The sequence below is a fragment of the Carcharhinus amblyrhynchos genome, chromosome 7 (assembly GCF_965287045.1).
Source record: "Carcharhinus amblyrhynchos chromosome 7, sCarAmb.v2.hapA, whole genome shotgun sequence".
Classification (NCBI taxonomy): domain Eukaryota; kingdom Metazoa; phylum Chordata; class Chondrichthyes; order Carcharhiniformes; family Carcharhinidae; genus Carcharhinus; species Carcharhinus amblyrhynchos.
The window spans coordinates 118,634,346-118,662,002 of NC_137330.1; the positions used below are offsets into that span (position 1 = coordinate 118,634,346).

The 27,657-nt window shown below is 42.1% G+C and overlaps 2 protein-coding genes across 6 annotated transcripts in view; one reads left to right on the top strand and one right to left on the bottom strand.

Moving 5' to 3' along the window:
• The window catches only part of LOC145345236 (mechanosensitive cation channel TMEM63B-like), a 215,450-nt gene extending 192,636 nt beyond the window's left edge, over window positions 1–22,814 (top strand). For 4 of the 5 annotated variants that reach the window (XM_080193015.1, XM_080193018.1, XM_080193016.1 and 1 more), the window contains 5 exons: window positions 1,623–1,790; window positions 3,060–3,175; window positions 4,772–4,831; window positions 10,114–10,191; window positions 13,026–22,814. In XM_080193015.1, the coding sequence (XP_080049141.1) occupies window positions 1,623–1,790; window positions 3,060–3,175; window positions 4,772–4,831; window positions 10,114–10,191; window positions 13,026–13,178 (575 nt within the window). In that variant the 3' untranslated portion in view covers window positions 13,179–22,814. The remainder of the gene's footprint in view (window positions 1–1,622; window positions 1,791–3,059; window positions 3,176–4,771; window positions 4,832–10,113; window positions 10,192–13,025) is intronic. The other variant, XM_080193019.1, reaches the window with a different exon arrangement.
• Window positions 22,815–22,897: 83 nt separating this feature from the next.
• LOC145345237 (mechanosensitive cation channel TMEM63B-like) overlaps window positions 22,898–27,657 on the bottom strand; it is an 87,731-nt gene continuing 82,971 nt past the window's right edge. Inside the window, 4 exon segments of the mRNA XM_080193020.1 lie at window positions 22,898–23,207; window positions 23,210–23,354; window positions 26,282–26,344; window positions 27,171–27,283. Coding sequence (XP_080049146.1) covers window positions 23,167–23,207; window positions 23,210–23,354; window positions 26,282–26,344; window positions 27,171–27,283 — 362 coding nt within the window. The 3' untranslated portion in view covers window positions 22,898–23,166.

Below are 27,657 nucleotides of genomic sequence, written 5' to 3' on the forward strand. Positions count from 1 at the left end.
GCCAGTAAGGTTGGCCTTGAAGTGAAAGCAACTCAGTGTGGATGGATAATGAAACAAAGTGGAGGAGGCCTTACAAATGTTCCCAATCTCAATGATGGAGGAGCCAGCACATCAGTGCAAAAGATAAAGCGGAATCATTTGCAGCTATCTTCAGCCAGAAGTGCTGGATGGATGATCCACCCCGGTCACTTCCTGAGGTCTCCAGCATTACAGACGCTCGTCTCCAGCCAATTTCGACTTACTCCACTCGAGCAACAGTTAAAGACACTGGAGCTGATTCGATGGGCTGAATGGTTGAATTCTGCTTCTCCTATGTCTTATGGATACTATTAAAGGCTATGGGCCCTGACAGTGTTCCAGCATTTGTACTGGAGTATTTTTTGGGTGAAAGATCTGAAACCAATGCCCTTAAAATCCAGCCCAATATTGAGCAAGGCAGTGAGATAGTTCCCATGCTATTGACAATTCATTTGATACAGGCGATTCAACTCAGCAAAAACCTGTAAACTCTACCAAGGACAATGGCAGCAGAAACAAGGGAGCACCACCAGCAAGTTCCCCTCCCAACCTCTCACCATCCAAATTTGGAACAATATTGGATCTCTTTTGCTGTCGCTGGGTCAAAATCCTGGAACTCCCTTCCTAACAGCACTGTGGATATACCCACATCACAAACTTCAACAATTGATGAAAGCCTTCACCACTTTCTTGGGGCAGTTAATGCTGGTCCAGCCACAGACTATGGAAGATTCTCCATGTGCTCCAAAAAGTCCTGCCACCTTTAGATGATTTTTCATCTAGATGTCTTTACCTTGATTGCTTTTTCCAGTGTTCCAGTTTGGATTTGTTATCTATAATTTCCTTCAGCTGTACAAGCCAATTCAACAAGTTGCATTTATATGGAACACCTTTAACATTGCCTTTGTTGTCAGGTGTATGTAATAGGTTCATGGCACTATTTCAAAGAAGACCAGGGGAGTTATCCCTCTAGCCTTGGCTAATATTTTATCCCTCAACCAATATCACTAAAATAAATAAGTAAAGTTTATTTATTCATCACAAGTAGGCTTACATTAACACTGCAATGAAGTTACTGTGATAATCCCTTAGTTGCTGCACTCCGGCACCTGCTTGGGTACACTGAGGGAGAATTTAGCATGGCCAGTGCACCTGATAAGCACGTCTTTTGGAGCACTCGGAGAAATCCCATGCAAACATGGGGAGGACATGCAGACTGCACACAGTGACCCAAGCCAGGAATTATCTGATCGTTGCCAAGTGTTTTTGGCAACTTAACTGTGCACAGATTCATTGCTGAATTTCCAGTTGGAAATTCAATGACTATGCTTGTACACTTGGGCTGTGTTGAGATATTGAAAAGTGTTAATTGCAATTTTTTTCATTCTTGCCTTTACTCTTTGTGCCTCACCATTGCCTTCAACTTTCATAGCTGGCTTTCTCTTTCTGACCCCCAACTTTGTGTTGAATCTCTTTTTTTTCCCCATTGTCAAAACCTGAAAGAAAAATTCAAATCAGGTTATTTGATTTTTGCTGTCTGCGTAATTTGTTTTATTTCTTATAGCTTTTGTAATAGATATTTTTCTTATTTGCTCTTCCATTAGGTTTAATGTACATGCTATTGAAGCACTTGGTGGATCGCTACAACCTTTACTATGCCTATCTGCCTGCCAAACTTGATAAGAAGATCCACTCAGGAGCAGTGAATCAGGTGGTGGCAGCTCCCATCCTGTGCCTGTTATGTCTGCTTTTCTTCTCTACTGTAAGAACTGGTAAGATGTGGCAGTTTTATTTTCTTCTAATTTCCTGCATCTTCAGTTGTTCCTTCTGCCCATTTCTGTGTCATCAGCATCAGTGGTTAGCACTCTTACCTCCAAGTCATAAGGTTGCGAGTTCAAGTCTACCTTCGCTTGAGCGCAGTCTCAGCTGAACTCCAGTGCAGTGCTTGGTGAGTGCTGCATTGTTAGAGGTACCATCTTTTAAGTGAGACGTTAAACTGAGGCTCTTTCAGATGGACTTAAAAGATCCTATGGCAATATTTCAAAGAAGGGCATTGTGACCAATATTTTTTCCCCAACCAACATCTATCCTAGACAGATATTCAAAAACAAAATACTGCAAATATTGGAAATCTGAAATTAAAAACAAAAATATACTGGGAATATTTAGGTCTGGTAGCATCAGTGGACAAGGAAAGAATTAACATTTCAGGTTAATGACCCTTCATCAGATTTTCCCATTACCCAACCCACCCAATACCCTCATTTCCTTTGTCCATTCTTTTTTAACCTGAAGTAGATTTAAATTATTGTATTACAACAGTTGTTTAGTGGTTACAATTCTGACTGGTGTTATGGACAGAAGGGGTTAATTTAAGCAGCCCTGATTTCTCTTCACCACCCGTCTATAAACAAGGGTATTTTGATTTCCTTCCCTCTTGAATGGCCATGGTTGGTTAGAGTGTGGCGCTAATAAAGCTAAAGTCATGAATTGGATTCCACACCAGCCAAATGGAATTATCTATCCCCGCACTATCTTGGTTGATGTATTGGGGCGGCACAGTGGTTAGCACTGCTGCCCCTCAGCACCAGGGACCTGGTTTCAATTCCCAACTTGGGTCATTGTCTGAGTGGAGCTTGCACATTCTTCCCATGTCTGTGTGGGTTTCTTCCAGTGCTTCAGTTCCACCACCACCCCCCCCACCCACCCAACCTCCAGAGATATGCAGGTTAGGTTGATTGGCCATGCTAAATTGCCCCTTAGTGTCAGGGGACTAGCAGGCTAAATATCTGGGGTGATGGGAATAGGGCCTATGTGGTATTGTGGCCAGTTCAGCCTCAGTAGGCTGAAAGGCCGCTTTCTGTATTGTAACAATTCTATTCTATGATTCTTGTCTAAGAACACTCTTGTGAAGTGCCTTGAGATGATTCAATTTTAAAGGTACTATATAATTGCAAGTATTGTTTGTTATTGTTGATGTTGGAGGTTCTTTAGAATTTTGTCATTAACCAATCTTCAAAATAAATATCTTTTGTATACAGGCTTCTTAGCTGCTACGTCCATGTTTACATTTGTTGTGTTGGTGGTCACTATCGTTATCTGCCTTTCTCATGTCTGCTTTGGCCACTTCAAATACCTCAGTGCTCATAACTATAAGGTAAGTCTATCTTTGTTATCTAAACACTCTGGCATTCTCTTGGGTAACCTTATGATAGATGAATGGTCAGGATGTTGACCTGGGCTGTCACTTTTAAGTTCATTGTATAAATGCTCACCCCCTGTAAATGGACTAAAGACGATAATTCAGATACAGTAGCTGTTAATGAACCTTTGGGTCAGGCCCTTGTAATTGTTCAAAACATTCTTGCACCTCATAAATGTGAGTATAAGTGTGTACGTTTATTTCCATAAGTCCCTCACATACAGTCCCAAATTCAGCTCAGGATTCGTATGCATTCACCTTTTTGTGTGTTTAAAGGCAAAGCCATCTCAGGAGCAGAATAACGCAAGTTGTATTCCATGATACAGCCTGCTTGTTATTGTAAAATAGTATATTATTAAGAGTTATTGAATGATGCAGAAGGAGATGTAGTGATTTTTTTTTATTATTTCACCCTACTATTTATCCCTCTTGCCTTATTGCCTAGTTGAAGGGTTGTGTATGTGAATAATGCCCTGCTAGGCCTCCCAAGAATGCTGCTATCGAAGAACGTTTCATAAGGATTGGGAAAAGTGGCTCACAGGAAGCTGGATCTCCTGTTAAATATTTCTTAAAACATTTTCCTGAAATTCTTACTGAAATTGTTAACTCCATGGCCAAATCCACAGATATCTGTGTGAGGTCTTGCTTGTTGCAATCCTAGTTATTGGGATTTCTTGACCATCTAATCATGAGAAGTTTCACATTTGAACCTTATTACCACCCAATAGCTGCTCTAACTTCCCAACTGTCAAGACAATGAGGCCAATCATAATGCTGTTTGACTCTACACCATATAAACCTGCTAAATGATCAAGAATCAAACCTGGAACCTTCCAGAATGCGAACCTGGTATTTGTTGCTGCAGAAATGCCCCCAACCCAACCCCTCCAAGCATCGCCTTTTGAACTTGTGTTCTATCTCACACTAACCTTGCTGTGTACAAGTTGTAGTTTATATTTTCCCTGGGCTTTTACTTTCTTTACCAATTTTTTATCTCCCTCTATCCCAATCTTTCTTCCCTTCCCTCCCACAGCCGAAAGAATTGTTTCTTATTGGTGTAAAATTCCATGTGCTCTGACAACTCTCTGCTATTTCACCCCAGTGACCACTCAGTACATATGAACTTGGCAAGTGAAATGCCAGCACTATCTATTCGAACAAAAGGGCATTTTATTGTCTCTCTGTGAAATCTGCCTGCCTTTCAGCAGCAGAGCCACCGAATGGTGATTAGAGTAAGAATATTGACTTGTGTATATATATTTTGTTGTACTGCCTTGTCCCTGCCTTCCAGCCCAGGCCCACGGAGATCATTTGTAAGCCATTACTGAGATCAGTTAACACCATGTACTTAAAGTCTCCTAGTTCTGATATTGGTAAGATGAACCTTGGCAGTTTTTTGGGATTAATCGTAGAAGAGTACTGGGGTCAGGTAACACCATCTTTAGAAGAGGAGGAATTAATTCTCCTGGTTCCAGTATTGGTAAGATGATCCTTGCCAGGTTTTTATTTCCACTTGTAGATAATGTAACGGTTGAAAATGTTGATTTTCAGCAACCCTCCATCTCGGCAGATACTATAAGTACGGAGGACGAATCCTGTTACAGGACACTGGTAATTTTCACCACGTGGTGTTTGGGAATTAACTTTGACTAATTTATCTCAATCATTCTTGAAGATCATGATCCATAATAATCAAATTGAAAACCTTGATAACTCAATTTGCATGCTGGGCCTTTTACTTATCATTTCATTTCACGCTTCTATAGGTGGGGGAATATCACTTTCGACAACTTGGGTTTGAATAAGGTGACTAAATTACATGAGCTTTCAAGCACTGGCAATACAATTTGCAAATACTAGGCACTTCAATGTTCTATTCACTGCTTTGCTGTCTTTGAATTTTTGGGCTCAGAAGTATAGAAAGGACTGGTTTTAGCACTTGACACACTGATGGATAAATGCATTGATGGAACTTGCGATGCATACAAACTATGGGAATTTGTCCTTGAGCATTCCAATATATGTAGCTCACAGCACAAGGACAAAAAGAACTGGAAACACTCATAAATTTGAGGGAGGGGCAAATTCCTAAGCTACCACAGCAGCATGCCTCGATTCCAGCCTTCAGAGTGCTTCCTCGTGCATCAGTGTGATGTTTCCATTTCATGCACTAGACACCATTTCTAGAAGCTAGAATGAAACGACACCAAATTAATTTCATTTCACTTTGAACCCACACTGTCAACCAGAGAGATTATGATCTCACCAGACCTGGGTAGATTCAAACACAGGTTTTTAAAAAAAAATCCAATCCAACTAATTCCTGCCCTATCAAACTTCTCTGAATCTGGATAAAGATAAATGTAGTCCTCAAGTTAAGATGCTAAATTGGGGGAAGGCTAATTACAGCAATACAAGCTCGGAACTGAAGAATGTAGATTGGGGGCAGATGTTTGAAGGCAAATCAACATCTGGCATGTGGGAGGTTTTCAAGTGTAAGTTGATGGGGAAATAGGACTGCCACATTCCTGTAAGGATGAAGGATAAGTATGGCAAGTTTTGGGAACCTTGATATTGTGAGCATAGTCAAAGCGGAAAAGAAAGCATTTGTCAAAGGTAGGAGCCTGGGATCACACAAAGCAAGTGTGGAATACAAGGAAAGTAGAAAGAAACTTGAGCAAAGGGTAAGGAGGGCTAAAAGGGGTCGTGAAAAAGCATTGGCCAGCAGGATTAAGGAAAATCCCAAGGCTTTTTATACATACGTAAACAGCAAGAGGGTAGCCAGGGAGAGGGTTGGCCCACTCAAGGACAAAGGGTATCTATGCGTGGAGCTAGAGGAATGGGTGAGGTATTAAATGAGTACTTTGCGTCAGTATTCACCAAAGAGAAGGACTTGATGGATGATGAGTCTGGGAAAGAATGGGTAGATAGCTTGAGTCATGTTGAGATCAAAAAGGAGGTGTTGGTTTACTAGGCTGATACCGGAGTTGAGGGGGTTGAGCTACGAGGAGAGGCTGAATAAACTAGGCTTGTACTCGTTAGAGTTCAGAAGAATGAGGGGAGATCTCATTGAGACGTATAAGATGATGAATGGGATGGATAGGATAGAGGTGGAGAGACTCTTCCCGCTCAAAAAAGACGGGAAGTAAGACTAGGGGGCACAGCCTCAAGATAAAGGGGGGGCGGTTTAGAACAGAGTTGAGGAGGAACTTCTTCACTCAAAGGGTGGTGAATCTCTGGAATTCTCTGCCCGTTGAAGTGGTGGAGGCTGCCTCGCTAAATATTTTTAAGACGCGGGTTGATGGGTTTTTGATAAGAGAGGGGATTAAGGGTTATGGGGAGAGGGCGGGAAAGTGGAACTGAGCCACGACAGATCAGCCATGATCTTATTGAATGGCGGGGCAGGCTCGAAGGGTTAGATGGCCTACTCCAGCTCCTATTTCTTATGTAAACGTAGACAAGTCTCCAGGGCCTGATGGGATATACCCCTGAATACTGAGAGAGACAAGGAGGAAATTGCTGGGGCCTTGAGATAAATCTTTGTATCCTTACTGGCTACAGGGGAGGTCCCAGAGGACTGGAGAATAGTCAATGTTCCTTTGTTTAAGAAGGGTAGCAAGAATAATCCAGGTAATTACAGGACGGTGAGCCTTACATCAGTGGCAGGGAAATTATTGGAGAAGATTCTTCAAGATAGGGTTTATTCCCATTTGGAAATAAATGGACGTATTAATGAGAGGCAACATGGTTTTGTGAAGGGGAGATCATTACTCACAAACTTGATTGAGTTTTTCGAGGAAGTGACGAAGGTGATTGAGGGTAGGGCAGTGGATGATGTCCACATGGACTTCAGTGAGGCCTTTGCCAAGATCCATCATGACTGGTGCAGAAGGTGAAGTTGCATGGGATCAGAGGTGAGCTGGCAAGGTGGATACAAAAGTGGCTCGGTCAAAGAAGACAGAGGATAGCAGTGGAAGGGTGCGTTTCTAAATGGAGGGCTGTGACAAGTGGTGTTCCTCAGGGGGCTCAGTGCTGGGACCTTTGCTGTTTGTAATTATATAAATGACCTGGAGGAAAATGTAACTGGTTTGATTATTAAGTTTGTGGATGACACAAAGGTTAGTGGATTTACAATAGCAATGAGGACCATCAGAAGATACAGCAGGATATAGATCAGTTGGAGACTTGGGCAGAGAGATGGCAGATGGAGTTTAATCTGGACAAGTGTGAGGTAATGCATTTTGGAAGGCCTAATACAGATAGGAAATGTACAGTAAATGGCACAACCTTTGGGAGTATTGATAGGCAAAGGGATCTGGGTATAGGTACATAGGTCACTGAAAGTTGCAATGCAGGTGGAGAAGATAGTCAAGAAGGCATATGGTTGCTTGCCTTCATCAGCCAGGATGTTGAGTTTAAAAATTGGCAAGTCATGTTGCAGCTTCATAGAACCTTAGTTAGGCCGCACCTCAATTCTGGTCGTCATGCTACAGAAGGATGTGGAGGCTTTGGAGAGGGTACAGATAAGATTTCCCAGAATGTTGCCTGATATGGAGGGCATTAGCTACGAGGAGAGGTTGGAAAAACTTTTTGTTCTCACTGGAATGACAGGTTGAGGGGAGACCTGATAGAAGCCTACAAGATTATGAGAGGCATGGACAGAGTGGATAATCAGAAGCATTTTCAAGGTGGAAGAGTCAATTACTCGGGGGCACAGGTTTAAAGGAGATGTCCCGAGGCAGATTTTTTTTTTAGAGTAATGGGTCCCTGAAACTCATTGCTGGGGGAGGTAGTGGAGGCGGATACATAGAAATCATAGAAACCCTACAGTACAGAAAGAGGCCATTCAGCCCATTGAGTCTGCACCAACCATAATCCCATCCAGGCCCTATCCCCATATCCCTACATATTTTACCCACTAATCCTCTAACCTACGCATCTCAGGATACTAAGGGGCAATTTTTAGCATGGCCAATCAACCTAACCCACACATTCTTTGGACTGTGGGAGGAAACAGGAGAAAACTGCAGACACAAGGAGAATGTGCAAACTCCACACAGACAGTCACTCAAGCTGGGAATTGAACCCAGGCCCCTGGAGCTGTGAAGCAGCAGTGCTAACCACTGTGCTATCGTGCCATGCTACACTACCACGGTAGTGACTTTTAAGGGGTGTCTTGACAAATACATGAATAGGATGGGAATAGAGGGATATGGCCCCCGGAAGAGTAGAGGGTTTTAGTTCAGTCGGGTAGCATGGTTGGTGCAGTCTTGGAGGGCCGAAGGGCCTGTTCCTGTGCTGTAATTTTCTTTGTTCTTTGAATCATCATAAAGTAATGGCAGGAGTCATCAAGCAACAGATTCCCCAATAACTTACTCGGCGACTGAACGCAACTTCCATCAGAATGACTCTGGTACAGAACACTGTTTGTAGCCGTGTCTCAGCATCAGATTATGCTGAGCGCCAGGAGAGAGTTGAGAGAAGTTGCCCTCGTCTTTAAAGTGCTAGTCAATCAATAATAACAACAAGAAGTCCTAACACAACTAAAATAATTAGGAAAAAGGCAAAGCACTCCCCTGGCTGGAGTCATACCTGACACAAATGAAGATATTTGTTGAAGACCAGTTGTCACCACAGTCCAGCATTTCATTGTCTCCTTGAGGAACTCTTACATTCTCAGGTCAAACATCTTCCAAGTACTTCATGGATGACCTTGGCAGTCACAAGATTAGAAGTAAATCGCTAAGATGATTTGATTAATTATTATCACATATATTAGTATACAATGAGAAGTATTGTTTCTTGCGTGCTATGCAGACAAAACATACTGTTCATAGAGTAGCAAACGAGAGAGTGTAGAATGTAGTGTTACAGTCATAGCTAGGATGTAGAGAAAGAAAACTTAATGCAAGGTAGGTCCATTCAAAAGTCTAATGGCGGCAGCAGCAGGGAAGAAGTTGAGTCAGTTGGTACATGATCTCAGACTTTTGTATCTTTCTCCCGACAGAAGAAGGTGGAAGAGAGAGTGTCCAGGGTGCGTGGGTCCTTACGCTGGCTGCTTTTCTGAGGCAGTGAGAAGTGTAGACAGTCAATGGATGGGAAGCTGGTTTGTGTGATGGATTGGGCTACATTCACGATCCTTTGTAGTTTCTTGCTATCTTGGGCAGAGCAAGAGCCATTCCAAGCTGTGATACAACCAGAAAGAATGCTTTCTATGGTACATCTGTCATAGTTGACATGCCAAATTTTCTTCGTCTTCTGAGAAAATAGAGGCGTTGTTTGCTGGTAATTTGTGTTTATCTCCATTCACACCTTTGAGGCAGACTATTCCATCGTCATTAGATTCCCTGTTGTTGAGAGGGTCATTGCCTGGCACTTGTGTGGAATGAATTTTACTTTCCACTTGTCAGCCTAAGCCTGGATATTGTTCAGGTTTTGCTGCATTTGGACATGGACCGCTTCAGTTTCTGAAGAGTAATGAATAGTGAACGTCGCACAATAATTAGCAAACATCCCCACTTCTGACCTTATGATAGAAGAAAGGTCATTGATGAAGTTGAAGATACTTGGGCCTAAGACACTACCCTGAGTAACACCTGCAGTAATGTACTGGAATCTAGGTGACTGACCTTCAACAACCATAACCATCTTCCATTGTGTTCAATACAACTCCAATCAGTGGAGAGTTTTCCCCCTGCTTCCCATCCCCTTGATTCTGGTTGACTCCAGTTTTGCTGAAGATACCTGAATATTCCTGGAGGTTTGGTTGAATGATCTTTAGGGATCAAAGAATGTTCGTGTAGCATGATAGATGCAGGTATGCTACCGATGGATTTGATTGGCACAGTGGCATATAGAGTAAGATTTTTCATGGATGTTTATCTCACCTTCAGATTGATCGTAGTGAAGTGGATGGTGCTGTTGAAACAAATGGACAACGGGAAAGCACTTCATCCCCACCAAAGGTTACAGTAAGTTACTTTTTCACCTGTAACTGCACCTTACTGTCGCTATTTGTCTTGTTTCAGGGTCTCTGTTTCAGGACTATTGCTGAAAATGTTTAATTGGTGGCACACTAGCTTCCGAGCTCCAGAGTCAGGATTGAGCACCTGCTGGAGACCGATACCCTGATGCTTTGTGTACTATTGAATATTTTTATGATTTTTAGTTCCACAATCCAGGAACAGGTTAATGGTCACTGACAGTAGTACAATATCATATGGTTGCCTCTTTCTCTAGTTTGATATGACAGAGCATTAATTCCTGCTGCTGTATGGTAGAGGCTCCAGCACAGCTTTGTAAAGATTTCCATTAACTCAGAGCAGAATTAGATCTGCTTTTTAAAATAAATTTATTTGTGCCCTGTGTAGTATGCTGGTCAGAACTTGGGGTGTATAGTTTACAGCACTAAATGAAGCAAATTATCCATGGTCTATATCTTGGCTGTTTTCTCAAACAACCTCTCCTAATTAGCCCTGAATCTTTATCTTCTTAAACTGTTTATTCAAATTTACCTTTAAATGTTTGAGCTTATTTGCTTTGCCACGATTCAAGGCAAAGTCTTCTAGACACCTTCTGCATTCCTTAATACATTTATAGCTCATGTCACTGTTTTGTAGGTAGGTGTTTCCCTGTTTATTGAAACACTGCATAATAAAAGAGCAGCCCTCTGCTTACCTGGTTACAAAGAGGTACTTGAGCTCAGTGCAACTCTTATCCATAGTGATATAATTGAGATTAAGTGGTGTGAAGGATCTGAATCATTTTTCTAATTTGCAGTAAAATGTGTAACAACACAGAACATTGCTAGTTTAACAGAATGCTTCATCTCATGTTTGTTCTTGCTAAAAGAAGTTACTTTGATTCGGGGACCAGGAAGCAATGGATACTCAGTCTTATGTTTGTATTAATTCTAATCACATTCCTCCATGAAAAATTTACCATTTGGGATGGCACAGTGGTTAGCACTGCTGCCTCACAGCTCCGGGTATCTGGGTGCAATTCCCGGTTTGGGTCACTGTCTGTGTGGAGTTCTCCCTTTGTCTGCGGGGGTTTCCTCCGGGTGCTCCAGTTTCCTCCCACAATCCAAAGATGTGCAGATTAAGTTGATTGGCCATGCTAAATTGCCCCTTAATGTTCCAGGATGCATAGGTTAGAGGGAATATTTTTACTTATTTGTTAGTGTCACAATTAGGATTACATTAACACTGCAATGAAGTTACACTGAAAATTCGCTAGTCCCCACACCCTGACACCTGTTTGGGTACACTGAGGGAGAAGTTAGCATAGCATCGAACTAGCATGTCTTTTGGACTGTGGGAGGAAACCAGAGCACCTGGACGAAATCCAAGCAGACATGGGAGAACGTGCAAACTCCACACCGACAGTGACCCAAGCTGGAAATTGTACCCAGGTCTCTGGTGCTGAGAGGCAGCAGAGCTAACCACTGTGCTGCCCCATGGAGGTAAATATGTGGGGTGACAGAGCTGGCATGCACACGGTGGGCTGAATATCCATTTCTTTAATTGGTTTGAATTTACTAATTAAAAAAATGGTGAGGTTAACGGTGCATGTTGTTATTTATGTTGGTGCTGAATGAAATCCTAAAGTTGCTGTTCAAAATGTGCCAATACTTCATAAACTGTATATAAACAGCATCTTGATTTGCACTTCCCACTCAATTCTGTTAAACAGCATGAAGTTCCTGTACTTCATAGATACAGACTAAACTCAGCGCAGAAACTTAATGCTTGTCCATTTTGGTTGACTTTATCCATCTTGATGGCTTCTTAAGTCTTAATTATGATCAGGCAGCCACTCTGGCCCAGGAGACCCTTTACAAGTGTGGAGTCTCATTCCTCAGCTTTAAATGTGTTCTTAATTTGCTTTTAATTTGTCTCCTTTTCACTCTCACTCTTAAACCAGTTTTTTCCTTCCCCTCTTTCATTGACCTTCTGGATTTGACATTCCTCTAATCTAACACTGATTTATACTTCCTGGTTCAGACTTGGCTGCTCGTGAACAATTCTCTAAATTGGTTAAGGCAACTCTCAGTTGCTTGCCATGTTCACAGTGAACGCAGTGCCATAATGTAAAAGCTGAGAATGCTGGGCAGTTAATATTTCTGTCTCCAGATGCTGATTGACCTGTTGAGCATCTCAAACATTTTCCATGTTTGTTGCACTCCTGGCAACTTGCCCTGCAACAATTCATGGAAATTAAACAGGCGAAGACAAATTTTTATTCATTTGTGGGACATGGGCAGCACTGGCTTGCTAACATTTATTGCCCATTCCGAGTTGCCCTTGTTCAGAAGGCAGTGGAGAGTCAACCACATTGCTGTGACTGAGTCACGTGCAGGCCAGTCCAGGTAAGGACATCAGATTCCCTTCCCTAAAGGACATCAGTAAACCACTTGGGGTTTTTCCGGCAATTGACGATGGTTTCATGGCCATCAGTAGATTCTTAATTCCAGACTTTATTGAATTCAAATTCCTCCATATGCCGTGGTAGAATTCAAACCCTGTTCCCCAGAATGAGTGGAGTTTCTGGGTTAATAGCCTGGCAAGAATACCACTAGGCCATTGCCACCCCTCAAGTCTATTTCATCATCAGATGCAGTGAATTCTATCTCCATGAACTTTCCAAGAACACAAAAATCCTGGCATCAACAGGGGCTATCAATGCAACATGCTACTTTATACAGACGAGTGGGTGGGTACGGATGTTTGACTCCCTGTCTGTGCTCTGAGTGACTACTTTGTCAAATAATGCAGTGCTAACCTGTGCTACTTTTCATATACAGAGATACATTGCCCAGGTATTGCAGGATCCTCAGTCGGAGCCCACGGGAGATGAAGAGGAGCCGACATCGCAGAAGGATACCAGGGAAGTGACTACTGAAGGAGAGTTTCAGTCCTGCGAAGACAGTCTCATTGAAAACGAGGTTCACCATTAGCGGGATTTGATGAAGAATTTTTTAAATGATTCAGACTGCACAGTTTAGGACCTGGGAACTGTGGCACCACTGGTTCACTGAAACCCCAGACTATAATTACTAACCCGTGGTACTGTGTAACCCATACCAGTACGGTGCGATTTGCTAAACTTTTCCTGTATTTGTTTTGCCAACTTGAGGAACACAGCAGAAGTGGAATATGATGGAATGTGCAAGGGTTGTAGAGAAAATAGCTACGCATTTTTACCTGCCTGACTGTAAACATTCAGTCATCGTATACGTGTAGTAGTGGTAGGAAATTTGGCTGCATCTCTAACATTAGTCTAGGAAAACCTTCTACTGACCTGCCACCAGAGTAGGGAATAAACAAGTGAGCCTGATTTACAAAAGCACATATATTGTCACTGGGAAGAGTGGTGGGTGTGAGAGAGAGAAAAATAGCGTTTGATCATCTTCATCTTGTCAGATAGGAGAGAATCAGTGTTACAGAATTCCTAGTGAAATCAATCTTCCGATTTAAATCATGTAGACAACTCAGGATGGTAAAACTGGTTGAAAAATTGGAATATTTGTAAGTACGCAGTTTAATTTAAAAGTTTGAAAAGGGATCAGTAGTTGCAATCAAACAGGACCAATTTAAATGTGTTTTTGGTGCCAGTTGTCAGCAATGTGAAAGTGTTAGTTATGTAGGGGGCATTGGCCTGTAGAAATCCTGCATTTTCACCCCAGGTTTGAGATCTGTGCTTTCTGTAGCGCCAAACTGCGCTGGGTGTTTTCTGACTTTTGTTTTAAAGCACACTTGCACGCAAATGCAGTTAGAATATAAATTTAAAAAGACTGTAAAGTTTTCTGCAAAGTGCAGAAAGTAATGGACAAAAAAAAAAATTAGTGAATTGTTGGGTCAGCGGGTTACTATGTAGATCATAGAATCATCATGAGAAACTGTCAAAATGAACAGGGCAGTGCCTGACGATCCCATGCTGAAATTACAGACTTCCTGATGTGTTTATACTTCAGTCATTTTTTCGGGATATTTTGAGCACTGTTGGTACAGGGTAGGACACATTGATGAACTAATTCCCTATCGAATAGCCTGGTTCTAGTCTGATATGTTCAGGGGGTGGGCTGGTGATGGGGAAGTTGAACCTACTTCCTGACGAGTTCAAAGTATTTTAAATTATTTCAGAACTAATAAGAGGTACTGAAGCTTGTGCAGCATTTCCAGTTGACTGTTGAGCAAATGTTTCTATCTATCATGGAAAGAGCAAACTGAAAAACTAACTGGGCAGCACCGTCAACAGCTGAAATGTTAAATTTACTCATACGCAAGGTTGCAGAGACAGAAAAGCAGGTTGTCTGAAAAGGACCAGGACTAAAAGCTGAGTTTGTTGATTCTCCTGTTTCCACACTACTGTGAACGTAAAAGTCACTGCTCAGCTTCTTGGCTAAGATCAAGCCCAAGATGGGGTGCAATGCCTTATCTTGATAGCTGGCATCTTGTTTGTGTCTCTTGTGGGGACCATGAATTGAATTCGATTGGAATTTGAAGACACTGCTCTTTGATAGAAGAAGATAACTCTGGATAAAGGAGCTGCTATACTTTAATTTATTAAAAATAACCAGCATTCTCCACCAACTAAAACCAGTAGAGGTGCAACTTGTCTTGGCAAGAATAACCTCAATCGTGGCTGACAGTGTGGCAGGGAGCCACGTGCACACTTGGTTATGATCAAGTTGCAACTAAAGAACAATCAGAATTGAAATAGATTACTCCTGCCTTTTACTCTTTCCCCTCTCTGGTGACTGGATTATAGACACAAACATAATTGTATTTAACTCTTCACACTATCAGCTGATGAGGTAACGTTTTGCTGATGTCTCAGCTTGCTGACACTGCTAGAGACTCCATTCCTCTTTAAACAGGTTATAAAAAGGGTAAAAATGAATCCGTGTTTTATCTGTCTGGATGTGCAATGATCCTACGTAGCAAGAAGTGTAACATTCCTTTATAGCAGGGCCCTAACCCATTCACCAATTGTACTTTTCCTTCCTGTCAAAATTTCATTTGCAATTTGATCTTGGTGGAAGTGCGCATTATTGTTGAACAATGTTTGCTTTCTTGAATTTGTATTAACTACTGTTTGGCCCAAGGGCCTTTTTAAAGTGAGTTGGATGGAGAATTAAACTTTGTGCTCCATTATACTTGTACAATTTTCTATATACTTGGGGTCAAGGAGGGTGTAATGTCTTTGCTATTTTCAGAATTAACAGAAAAAGCTATAATATAGTCATCAGGATTTGTGTTTTTGTAGTTGACTGAAAGACAGTGACTCCCATAATAACTTCTCGAGTAGCAGTTTGGATTGGATTTTGGCCCAGTGCAATCCTCATTAAGTACAGAGCCCATTTTGCCAAGACACCAAATACTTTGCAAGTTCTGTGCACTCTAAGCTAAAATGGCAGGCCAATTTGTAAACCCTAGTGTTTCTTCCCTACTCAGTTAATCATACAATTTGTAAAACATGGGAACACATGCAGGCCCATTTTGCACAAGCCATTGGATTTCCATACATATCATTGTCCCTAGGGGGCATATAACAGTGCAATTCCTGCACCCAGTGCATTTGAGAGAATATATTTGAGTTCTGTATAATGGGAGTAACTGGACATGTGTTTATCTGAAGTGATTTGATAATACTGTATAACTTTATCATTTATCTAAATTAATTAGAATGTCCTCACCAGAAATTAAATTATTCAGTTTCAGACTGTATAATCCTGTTTGTACTGGTGAGGATTAGCATCTGAGAACTACTGGCTATTTAACATGCCCTTTATGAACTGACCTTAAATGTTATGTGCTTTCACAAATGCCCGAACATAAGAGTACATCATGGGTTCATTGAAATGCGTTTAAGTAATTGACGTTGTGTTGGGATAGGGTTACATGTACATAGCTGAATGTACTAAAGTGCAAGTATTGTGTATATAATGTAATTAATAGAGATCTGCAAATTGCTTTACATCCGTCCTGTGGTACTGGTGACATCATCTGCAGTAAAGTTATGTAGTAATAATAGTTCATACCACTGAAGCAGTTTATTAATGTTCTAGGTACTCGTGTAAGAATTTAAAAATATTTCAACGCAGGTGCGTCACAGGCACAGCATTCCTTGAGCAACTGAACTCACAAGTGAACAGAATCTAAATCTAAACCACTTCTGAATTTTCCTATCCGAAAGGGTTAGAAGTGCAGTCTGTTTTGCCTGCAATAACTGGACTACCTTGGTAGAATGAGCAAGCAAGGAATCGTGTAGATAATCCCTAGGCTGATGCTCATACAATAACAGATTCCCCTCAGATTCAGATTCAAGAATTGATGGAATGGGGTAGAGATACCTTTAATGCTATGTCTAAGTTGGAAGTGCTTGATGCTGCATTTGGGTGCAAAAGGGAAGTTCACTTCTCCAGTACTGGCATTTTTCGACAATACAATAATGCATAAACGCAATTAATACAGTGAATTTATTGCTGTTTGCTAGTTGCCATTTCCAAACCCTTGTATAGTATTGTAGATGGATTGTTTTCTTATAATATAAAATAACAAAACTTAGTATTGCACTTTATTTTATAGAAAGTGTCTGCCTTTCATGGTCAAGAAAGAAGTGGATGATTTCCTGGTTGGCACTGATCCATTGTGAATTAAAGTGATGTTTCCTGTTCACAAAAAAATGACTCCTTTATGATGGTCTGTTCTGAATTCCCATTTGGTTTCTGATGTGTCCCATTCTAATCTCTGAAAGGAATGACCATATTACAACCTTCAGAATGCCCAAGAGATTTTTGGAGCATTTATTAGCATTAAATAATTATGTTCGGTAATACATACAGTGGAATACAGCACTGTGTTCCTACTTGGGCAGCACAGTAATATTTCTTTATAATGCTGGCTCTGGTATAAACAATGTATTCATGCAATAGGCTTTATGGCTTCCAAGCTGAAAATACACTGCCTTATTACCATTCCTGTACTCATCAAGCAAGATATCCATTAAGAAGTCTACTATAAGTCTGCACTGCCAAGTCAGATACACCTCCCTTTCTTTTGCTCTTTCGACTAAACGGTTCATTATCATTGACACGCACAGGTTTTTTAAAAATTGGATTTTAAATGACAAGCGACTCAGCCAAAAAAAAAAAATTCCATGTTCCTTAAATGAAAAGCACAAAGTTTGCCCAAGTATATATAGATTTAAAAATGGGCCTCTTATCTCCTTTTAGAAAGTATCATATTACCCTGCTGAATGGGAGGCTGGCCCAAACAGAAGATGGACTGTTGACAAGCTGTTGCTTTTGACTGATCATTATGTTAGCAACAACTGGCCTCACCTATCAGCACTAACTCCTTGGCCTCCCAACTCCATATTCAACTTGAAGAGTTGTTGCGGTGGAGGGGTGGGGGGGAGATGTTTGTGACAGCAGAGAATTGATGAGTGCAATCCAGATGCATCAAACCCCTTTTTGAAACCATAATCTTGTGCATTGAAGTTGCTATTAATGTATTGGCTGCCAGAGATTAATGTGGCTGGGGCTCCAAGAGGTAGATAAAGAAACTTAGCTTTCTAATTTATTAATGTATATATTAACAAATTTGAACAGCATTTTATTTCAATATTGCCTGTGAGGTTGTTATTGTTCAAGCATCCTCTTTCCCCCCTCAGTCAGATAGGAAAATCTAGTTTGATCAGTTAAGAGTGTGCATGTTTTGGGAGGAAGCATAGATGGGTGAAAAAAGGTGATTATCAAATCTCATTACATGAGCATGAATCCAAGTGGGCTTGATCTCTTGTGTGTAGGAGTTGGGTCCCTTATACTCTTGTTTGCTTAAAGGATATTGGTATTAAACCTGAATTATTGTTGGCTGCAGTTTCTAAAGATTCCCAGATTGCCACCTTCCAGTGGCAAAATATTTGTGGGACTGCCTTTGTTTTGCTTGAGCCAATTATTATGAATTCCTCATCTTTTCTCCAGATCAGCTTGTTTAATGTTAAAAGCCTTCCACACCCATTCCCAGGAGGGAAGAGGAAGAATCAGTTGAGGTTCTTAATGACACCCCGGGGCGGCACAGTGGTTAGCACTGCTGCCTCATGCGCCAAGGACCTGGGTTCAATTCCCAGGGTCGCTGTCTGTGTGGAGTCTGCATGTTCTCCCCATGTCTGCATGGGTTTCCTCCAGGTGCTCCAGTTTCCTCCCACAATCCAAAGATGTGCTGGTTAGGTGAATTGACTGTGCTAAGTTCTCACTCAGTGTACCCGAACAGGTGCTGGAGTGTGGCGAATAAGGGATTTTCAAACTAACTTCATTGCAATGTGAACATAAGCCTACTTGTGACAAATAAATGAACTTTAAACCGTGACAACAATTCCACTACCGGTGCTGTTAACCAGTGTATTTTTTTTGGGACACAGCAGTGGTATAGCTGGGACTAACTAACTCATTCTAAGCCTAGATGAAAATGCGATGGCAATGCTGTTTAAAGGCTCTGATGCATGTCAGCAGATTGAGAGAGTGCGTTAAAAGGATTGAAACAATAAAGATAGGAGCAGGAAGAGGCTCTTTGGCCCTTCAATCCTGCTCTGCCATTCATCACAAGCATGGCTGATCACCCAACTGGAATTTCATTAGAAAGAGAAAGCTACTGAGATTAAATGGCCGTTTTAGAAACATGCTGTGGAATTTTGCACATCTAAATTCCTGTTCAAGATAGTTTGTAACTTCTTCCTCCCTATCATGCACAGGGTCATGTAAAATATATTTTATCAGTTTTTAAAAAATCAGCATCTCCTGTCAGTATCACTGAAATACAGTTTAGAAAATATTTTACTGACCATGTAACAGCATGCAGATTGTTTACAAGTCTTTTTAGAAGAAAAACCGATGTCTAACACTATATTCTGTACCATAGCACCACTTCTTGTATGGAAGACAAAGCATAAATTCAATGTTTTGCTCCCCTTCCCCCTAAGTGTTGTTATTTATTGTGTGCCTGTGTAAGATATGGTCAGCTGTGTGAAGCTATTTTGCCCATTTGCTTTGTAACTGGTCAGTTTAGGCCAACAAACTGAGTGAGCTCCCTAGTGGAATGATTTTAATGCTATGTGTATGAATGTGTGAGTTGAGTCTGCTACAGTGGAACCTAAATATAAATTATTATTGCAATTGTAGCACTCATACTTGCATCTTCTGGTGCAATAGACAGGCAATGTGGCTTGGCATACCTAAGACGATTATTGTACTAAACTGAACCACCTTGTGCTTTAAGGACTCCCCAGGAAATTAGCTGTATTGACTAGTATTTTCTCCCCTCTCAATTGCAGCAATGTCAGCTTCCAAATCTGCCAAAGTTCATCACTATTTTGTGAATTTCCCCAAATTGATTGTTGCTTGTATCTTTCACAGTATCTGGGCTTTGTTAGCAGCGCTTTGGAAGGTGCGGGGAGGGAAGCTTACACACACTTCTGTGTCAGCAAGCTGCTTACAAGAGAAACCGGTTTAATCTTAGAGTATGTTTCTTGAATTCCCAAGATGGACTATTTTCTAGATCCCTGACCATCAGAAATGGGGCCGGAGTGGCCAGAAGTCCTGCCCTGAACCTGCATGGAATTTGCCACAAGAGGCGATGACAAAGCTCAGGAATTTCTTCCAAGTGCAGGAGAATCACCTAAAATCCAGAATATACTGGATTCCTGGCAGTTATGTACTTGCAAATATAGAGTTGGACATGGATTTTGAATTTGGTTATATCCTCAATATGCAAACTAGTTGTTTTAGTGTGGTTCTGCTATCACTGTTGCTTTTCTCATTTTAAAAGTTAGTGTATATTTATTAGTCACAAGTAGGCTTGCATTAACACTAATGCAGTTACTGTGAAAATTCCCTTTCTTTTCAACAGGATTCCAAAATTAGCAGATCTCTGGAGTTGCTCACGAGAAGGCTTTGTTCTGGAGCATAAGGGTGGTGATAAGCTACATTATGTGCTCTCTCCTAAGCCAATTGCTAACAAACAGATCCAGGCAGTTTTTTGTTGGTTAGAGTACCTGAGGTCCATCAAAAGGTACTTAAAATTTCAGGTTGGAGGTTAGTGACTAACTTTCACTATATATTTTATACAAAGGTTGTTTTGCACCTAATTTGTGGAATGGGATGTGTGCTGGACATAAGCTGCGTGAACTTCTTACCATTAGGGGAAAAATATGCCCAACCATTTTGATCAAGCTTCAGGGAAATCCAATATGGGAAATCTTAAAAGGTGTTTATGTCACGATCAAATGATTGTGTGTGTCTGATTTCTGATTTTGGCACTAATCCAGTACTGTTTTGCTATCTTGTTGAAGTTGCAAAGTGTTTAAAGATGTTCAATAAATAGCAAATGCTGTGGGGGTGGGGGGAAAAAACAAGGGCTAAACATTTGCTTTCTACAAGTGGGTCTGCCCAGCAGCCATTAGTTCCATTTTGATGCATGTGTTACACCAAGCAAGGCTGAAATATAATTTCTCTCCAGTTATCAACTCACCCATGTATTGATCCGTGGATTTAAGCCTCCAATAAACCACTGCCAACTCCACTCAACACGAGGTCTGATTTTTCACCTAGAGTGAGAATTCTGTGGGCCTGAGGTGTGTGCCAATCACCCTATTCTCTGCACCATGAGGTCTCTGCCGACCTTAGCTTCTGGACTTCACCCACACAAACCCTGCTCGGTTGCCAGTTGTAAACCAGTGGGTGATGGAGTATCAAGTGACAGGAGGCTGCCAGCCAGACCCAAAGTCATGGTGCCTGGCACTGAGAGACAGTGGTATATGGCGATGGTCTCACAGTCAGGATGAGGGATGAGAAAGGAAGAGGAATCCCAGGCATCGAATGCCTAAACCTTCCTATGGAACCTGAGAAGGAGTGCTCCCCTTGATGCCACAAATGAAGTTTCAAATGTGTTGTTAATGTGGCCTTTTGGATCTCTGGGAGAGGAGGCAATGTGTTAGCAGTTTTCCTCACCAGTCTGGAAAACTACCCATTCAAATAGCAATCAGAGCCTGACAGTAGTATACACCGAATGAGGAGAAAATGATCAGTTTCTTCACACAGATTAAGAGCAGTAGTACACTACTGCCAGTGGAATTAGATTCCAAAGTAACTTTCAAAAAGAGTGTGGATATGAATTTGAAAAGGACTAACTTGCAGGATTATCACTGGGTGGTGGTGGGCAGGTGAAAAGCAAGATTGAGTGACTAAAATTTGGGCAGCTTTTGAAAGGTGCTAATTCCAGCATGATGGGCTGAATGGCCGCATCCTGTTTGATTCTGTACCCAGATGGAGTGGGATATTGGTATACTGGGCTTCTGACCTGATTTTAGCGCTTGCCTCCATAGCTGCAGGAATGTGGGGTTAAAATCACCACAAAGGTGTTTACATGAGTTCATAACGGGTGGCACAGTGGTTAGCACTGCTGCCTCACAGTACCAGAAACCGAGGTTTGATTCCTGGCTTGGGTCACTGTCTGTGCAGAGTCTGCATGTTCTCCCTGTGTCTGTATGGGTTTCTTCTGGATGTTCCAGTTTCCTCCCACGTTCTAAAAGATGTGCTGATTAGGTGCATTGTCCATGCTAAATTCTCCCTCAGTGTACCCAAAGTGTGACGACTAGGGGATTTTCACAGTAACTGTATTGCAGTGTTAATGTAAGCCTACTTGTGACATTAGTAAATAAAGTTTAAGATAGCGAACAAAGAAAATTGCAGCTTAGGAACAGGCCCTTTAGCCCTATAAGTCTGCACCAGCCGTGCTGCCCATCTGAACTAAAACCTAGTCTTCCGAGGACCATAACTGTCCATTCCCATCCTATTCGTGTATTTGTCAAGACACCCTTTAAAAGTCACCATTGTATTACTTCCACTACCACCATAGCAGTGAGTTCCAGGCACCCACCATTCTCTGTTTTTTAAAAAAAACTTAATATAGGTGCATAGGCCATTCAGCCCATCAGGTCTGCTCCACTATTCGATCATGGCTGATATGGTCCTCATCCCCATTTTCTTATCTCCCCATAATCCTTCAACCCATTACCAATTAAAAAATCTATCTAAAATCTATCTAGCTCCTCATGGTTGCTGAGGAGCTGGTCTCTTGTTTGCAGCCTGGTTCAATACCCAGTACACATCAGGGTAAATGAAAAAGGTACCAACAGCATTGAAGTGACCCTATCCTGTCCCATCATTGACAATACCTGAATGTCTTTCAGTCCTGGCCTTACCTCTCAGTTTTCAAAACCTAATGTAGTATTTGAGATGGGAGAGCTTGGAAGAAAAAAATTTATTTGTTAGTTTTAAATATATGATGGACTTTGGAGAACTACAGAATTCCCCAATTAGTACTTCATATTCATCCATAAAAGTTACAAATGAACCCCTGAAGCGCTCTCAACTGCTTTTTTCTATAATACCCCATTTATATTTTTTCCCTCACTTTGTCCTTTTATTGTATCATGATTCGACTTCTCTTGGGTTGTTCTGCCTGGGTTGAGGGAAGTAAAGGAGAGCTGGTGTTGGAGGCAATCCTCATTAGGGGCAACCTGCTTGTGTACATGTTGTGGGGAGGGGGGGTTACCTTAGCATCCTTAACCTATATCTGCTCCACAACACAAAATGAGGAGGGAAAATATAGAACGTAGAATTAATCCATTTGGAACTTTATCATTAACAAACTTGTTAAATGTGTGTTGTAAAATAGCAATAAAAGGGTTAATGTACCCCAAAACTTTTTCAAAAAAGTATTTAAATGAAATTTTCAGAACAAAGTTTTCTGTTTATAATAGCAACTGAGGCTTGAAGCCCAAGTAAATGGGCCATTTGAGATTATCCAATCCTCTTGTACCCAAACAGAACAGCAGCAAACTGGCCAGTCCTTACGTTGCAGTTCTACATCTCAGGCAGCTTTCTAGATGTCACTCATTCCAGCGTTCACCAAATAGATTTGTCATCTTCCATATTGTCTGGAAGAGGAGCGCGGTCGTCTTCCTCTATCAGAGGATTGCCATCTCCCACAGCACCATATGATGGCTGGTTGTGGAAGTCAAATTGGCTGTTTTCAGTCTTGGGTTCACGAAGAACTCTTGGGACATAGGCCTGTAGGTCAAAGATCAGCTTGTTAAAAGTAACGCGCATTGCCATTCTCTGTTTTGTAGCCCAGACTGCAAGTGGTGGTGAGCTATCAGTTCGTGCAGATTAGTGCAAACCAATACAATCCTGTCCTCGCTAGTCTGTTCCAGTGACAGGCTTTCTTGCAGAAGCAGAAAATACTGAACAATTTCATCCTTTCCTGAGGTCAGTGAGGGTCTTCTATTGCTAAGACCGGTGAGTTTGACATCGGTGGTAGGGAAATTAATGGAAAAAATACTTAGGGGTAGGATGTATGAGCATTTGGAGCGTTGCGATCTGATTAGGGATACGCAACATGGCTTTGTTAGAGGGAGGTCTTGCCTTACGAATCTTGTGGAATTCTTTGAGGAGGTGACAAAAACGGTTGACGATGGGAGAGCTGTTGATGTCATCTACATGGATTTCAGTAAGGCGTTTGACAAAGTCGCTCATGGTAGGCTGGTAGAAAAGGTTAAGGCACATGGGATATGAGGTCAGGTAGCTAGGTGGATTGAGAACTGGCTGGGTAATAGGAGACAGAGGGTAGTTGTGGAGGGGACCTTTTCGGGCTGGAGGCCAGTGACCAGTGGTGTGCCACAGAGCTCAGTACTGGGACCTCTCCTCTTTGTAGTCTACATAAATGACTTGGAGGAGAGCGTAGGTGGTATGATCAGCAAGTTTGCAGATGACACCAAGATGGCAGGGTTGGCGGGTACTGAAGTGGAATGTCAAGTGATACAACAGGATATAGATAGGTTGGGCATTGGGCAGATAGGTGGCAGATGGAATTTAATCCTGACAAATGCAAGGTGATGCATTTTGGAAGGAATAATGCAGAGAGGAGCTATGTGATAAAAGGTAGACAGATTAGGAGTTGCGACACAAGTGGAGAAGGTTGTTAGGAAGGCTTATGGAATGCTAGCCTTTATAGGAAGGGGTATAGAGTATAAGAGCTGCCGTCTAATGCTTCTGTTGTATAGAACGTTGGTTAGACCGCATTTGGAGTACTGCGTCCAGTTCTGGTCACCTTACTACCGGAAGGACGTGGAGTCTCTGGAAAGGGTGCAGAGGAGGTTTACCAGGATGTTGCCTGGCATGGAGGGGCTGGGTTACGAGGAAAGGTTGGAGAAACTGGGACTTTTCTCCTTGGAAAGATGGAGATTGAGGGGGGACATGTTAGAGGTATGTAAGATACTGAACGGAATAGATAGTCAATAGTGAGAGACTGCTCCCTAGACTGGGTACAAATACGAGAGGTCATGATTTAAGGGTGAGGGGGGAGAGGTATAATTTGGACGTGAGAGGAAGGTTCTTTACGCAGAGAGTTGTGGGGGTATGGAACGCGCTACCGAGTAGGGTGGTGGAGGCAGGAACGTTGGACTCGTTTAAGGTTCAGTTAGACAGACACAAGTGAAACGAGGATGGAGGATTATGGTAGGGGCTATTAAATAAGGTCAGAACCTCAGGAGACACCGGAAATGCAGATTTGTAAATTAAAGTTTTTGTCTTTTTATTCCGCAGGTGGAGGTCCACCTTGTGTCAAACGAGGGGCATGCACACGGTGGGTCGTGCGTGGGCTGCTCTTGGAGGTTCCGGGAGTGGCCTAGTACTTCGTGTCGGTGTGTGTGCTTGATCCTGGACTGGTAGACGGGCGCCGCAACAGCTCAGTGACTAGCACTGCTAGCTCTGCAGATACATGGATTTGGGCCTGTGTCTGTGGGAGTTTGCGCATTCTCCCTGTGGTTGCGTGGGTTTCCTCCGGGCGCTTCGGTTTCCTCCCACACCCCAAAGATGTGCTCTTAGGCTGATTGGTTTTACCAAATTGACACTATTCTCCCCTGAATCTGGCTAAGTTAGGGGTTCCATTCGTAGACACGCAGGGTAGAGTAGGTGTAGGGTGATGCGGCGGCACGGGCTCGTTGGGCCGAAGGGCCTGTTTCCCGTGCTGGGTTGTTCTTTGTTACTGTCCCAACACATCAGCACTGAGCTTGGTATTTTTGAGCTGTGCTACTCAGTGATGTATAAGAGGCATTACCCTTTGAACAAGAAGGCATGAAAATTACCACTATTTTTATGAGAACAAAGTCTATTTTTTTTCTCATTCAGTTTATTCCTCTGCTAAAATATCTATGTCTTCATTGGCAGCTTTACTTACAACTTTTGGTTGTTTATGCAACTAGCCCTTTCGTCATTTGGAAGTCTTGCTGGGCTATTTGTACTGCAGGAGCAAGAGTTGGGGCTGATGCTATCCTCTCCCATACATGTGCATTTTCCAGCAGAAGTAAGAGGGTTGGTGGGCCCTGGGAGACCTCCAGATAATTGGGGATGTACCCCTCTCACATTGATAGGTCATGTGAATTTACTGGCAGGCTAATATAACCGGGAAAATCTCAGGCAATTGAAAGTCGAAGTCAATCTCCATCTTTCAACAAGGCTCACTTGAAGACTAAGTGTGGGACAAAACAGAAAATGCTAAACCACTCAGCACAATAGATACCATAAGTGGAAAGAACAATCAAGTTAACTTTCCAGGTGTAACCGTCACTTCTAACAAATGGCTTACACTGACTTGTTGACTTGTCCATTCTATCCACAGGCCATTTTTTTTGCTCTCTCCTCAGTTCCAGTATCTGCAGTGTTCTTGTGGAACATTTGTATAGATTCTGCAATACCCAAGACTTGTTTTCCCCCCTCTAAGATCAGCTGAATTAAACTTAGTAATCTTGTATTAGGACCACATTATGTTAACCAAAAAGGTAGATTTGTGGACGGTGTCTATTTAATGATGTGCACAAATTAGACTGATGAAGTGGTATTTTATCCCTCCCTCTCTGATCTTGTCCTGAACTATTGTAAAAAGATTCACTTCTACATATCCACCCTTGTCCACGTTAAAACCAGCCACTGTTACTTACTTTTGATTGCCAGATAGAGGTTGTCATATCTGCTTCAGTTTTTTTGGTTGGCTCTTTCATACCCTGAGGGTGCAAATAATGGACATTAATTAGTCATTGTCAGTTAAACCAGTGCCATGTTTACCAAGATTACAGCTATAATTACAATAAGTGTGACTGCATTCAAGACCCATAAACTTGGCCTCTACTATACCAACACCACAAGGATCCTGGAATACTAATGTGAAAAAGGCACCTGTTATTGCATTGGTAAAATGTAGCAGAGGAGGACAGATCAGCAAAGTGCTGTGCACTCTTGTGGGTGCATAAATGTTCCATGAAGGACCTGTGGGATATCTAAAAGGAGATGACAGTATATCTCCATTCTGGCAACAGGCAACAATGTACACCCCCATGCTCCACTTCCCAACAACTCACCCCCACACTACCACCCCACATGGGAAATCATGGGGGGGGTGGTGGTGGGGGGAATGTATATTGTTGTTCACACTCAATACTCCAGGAACATTTTCTTTTCTCTTTAGGCCAAATGCTGGGTATTACTGTGGTGTTCAACCTTTCTGTCCTTTCCAGCAAAAACAGTTACACAGAGCAGGCTTGGAAATTTACCATTTTATGTGATCCAGGCAGCCAGATGGGGAATTATACTAAATCAGGGGCCACCCCTGACCCTCCCCAAACTTACTCGTGGAAGCAGCTTTCAGCAGAACCCAGATCCAAAAAAGCTGGAACCTGATGCGCAGTCCAGCATCGTGGGAATGCCGCCATAGCCCTACAACCTCATTCCCTGCTCCCATGACAATGCTGGGATAATAAGGTTATGGTAAAGATTGGTAACCACAGTGTGGAGAGGGGTGGGGGGGGGGGGGGGTTGCTATCCTTGACTTACCATCATGATGACAATGACGTACTTGAAGTAGCCAAAGCAACTGGAAATCATGCATAAAAAGATGGTGATCACCACCACAGTCAAGGTGAAGATAGACGTTGGTGCAAACAAGCCTATAAAGGGAAGGAGAGAGATGTACAGTAACTGGGTGGGTCTATGTATCTAACCAACAAGAAAGGAGCAAGGAGAAGGTCAACAGCTACAGTTCTGTTTCAGCTCAACCAACCAACTCCAATAGCTTCACCATTGACCTCCTTTTACCCATTCAGAAGTGGAGATGGTAGCTGATGAATACTGTGTTCACTACGGTTCGTGACTCCTCAGAAACTGAAGCCGTATCCATGTGCAGCAAGGCTGGGACAACATTCAGACTTAGGTTATTAAGTGCCAGGCAATGACCATTTCCCACAAGAGAGGAAGTAGCTCTCTCCCCTTGACATTCAGTGGCATTACAATCAACTTCCTGGGTGTTAGCATTGACCAGAAA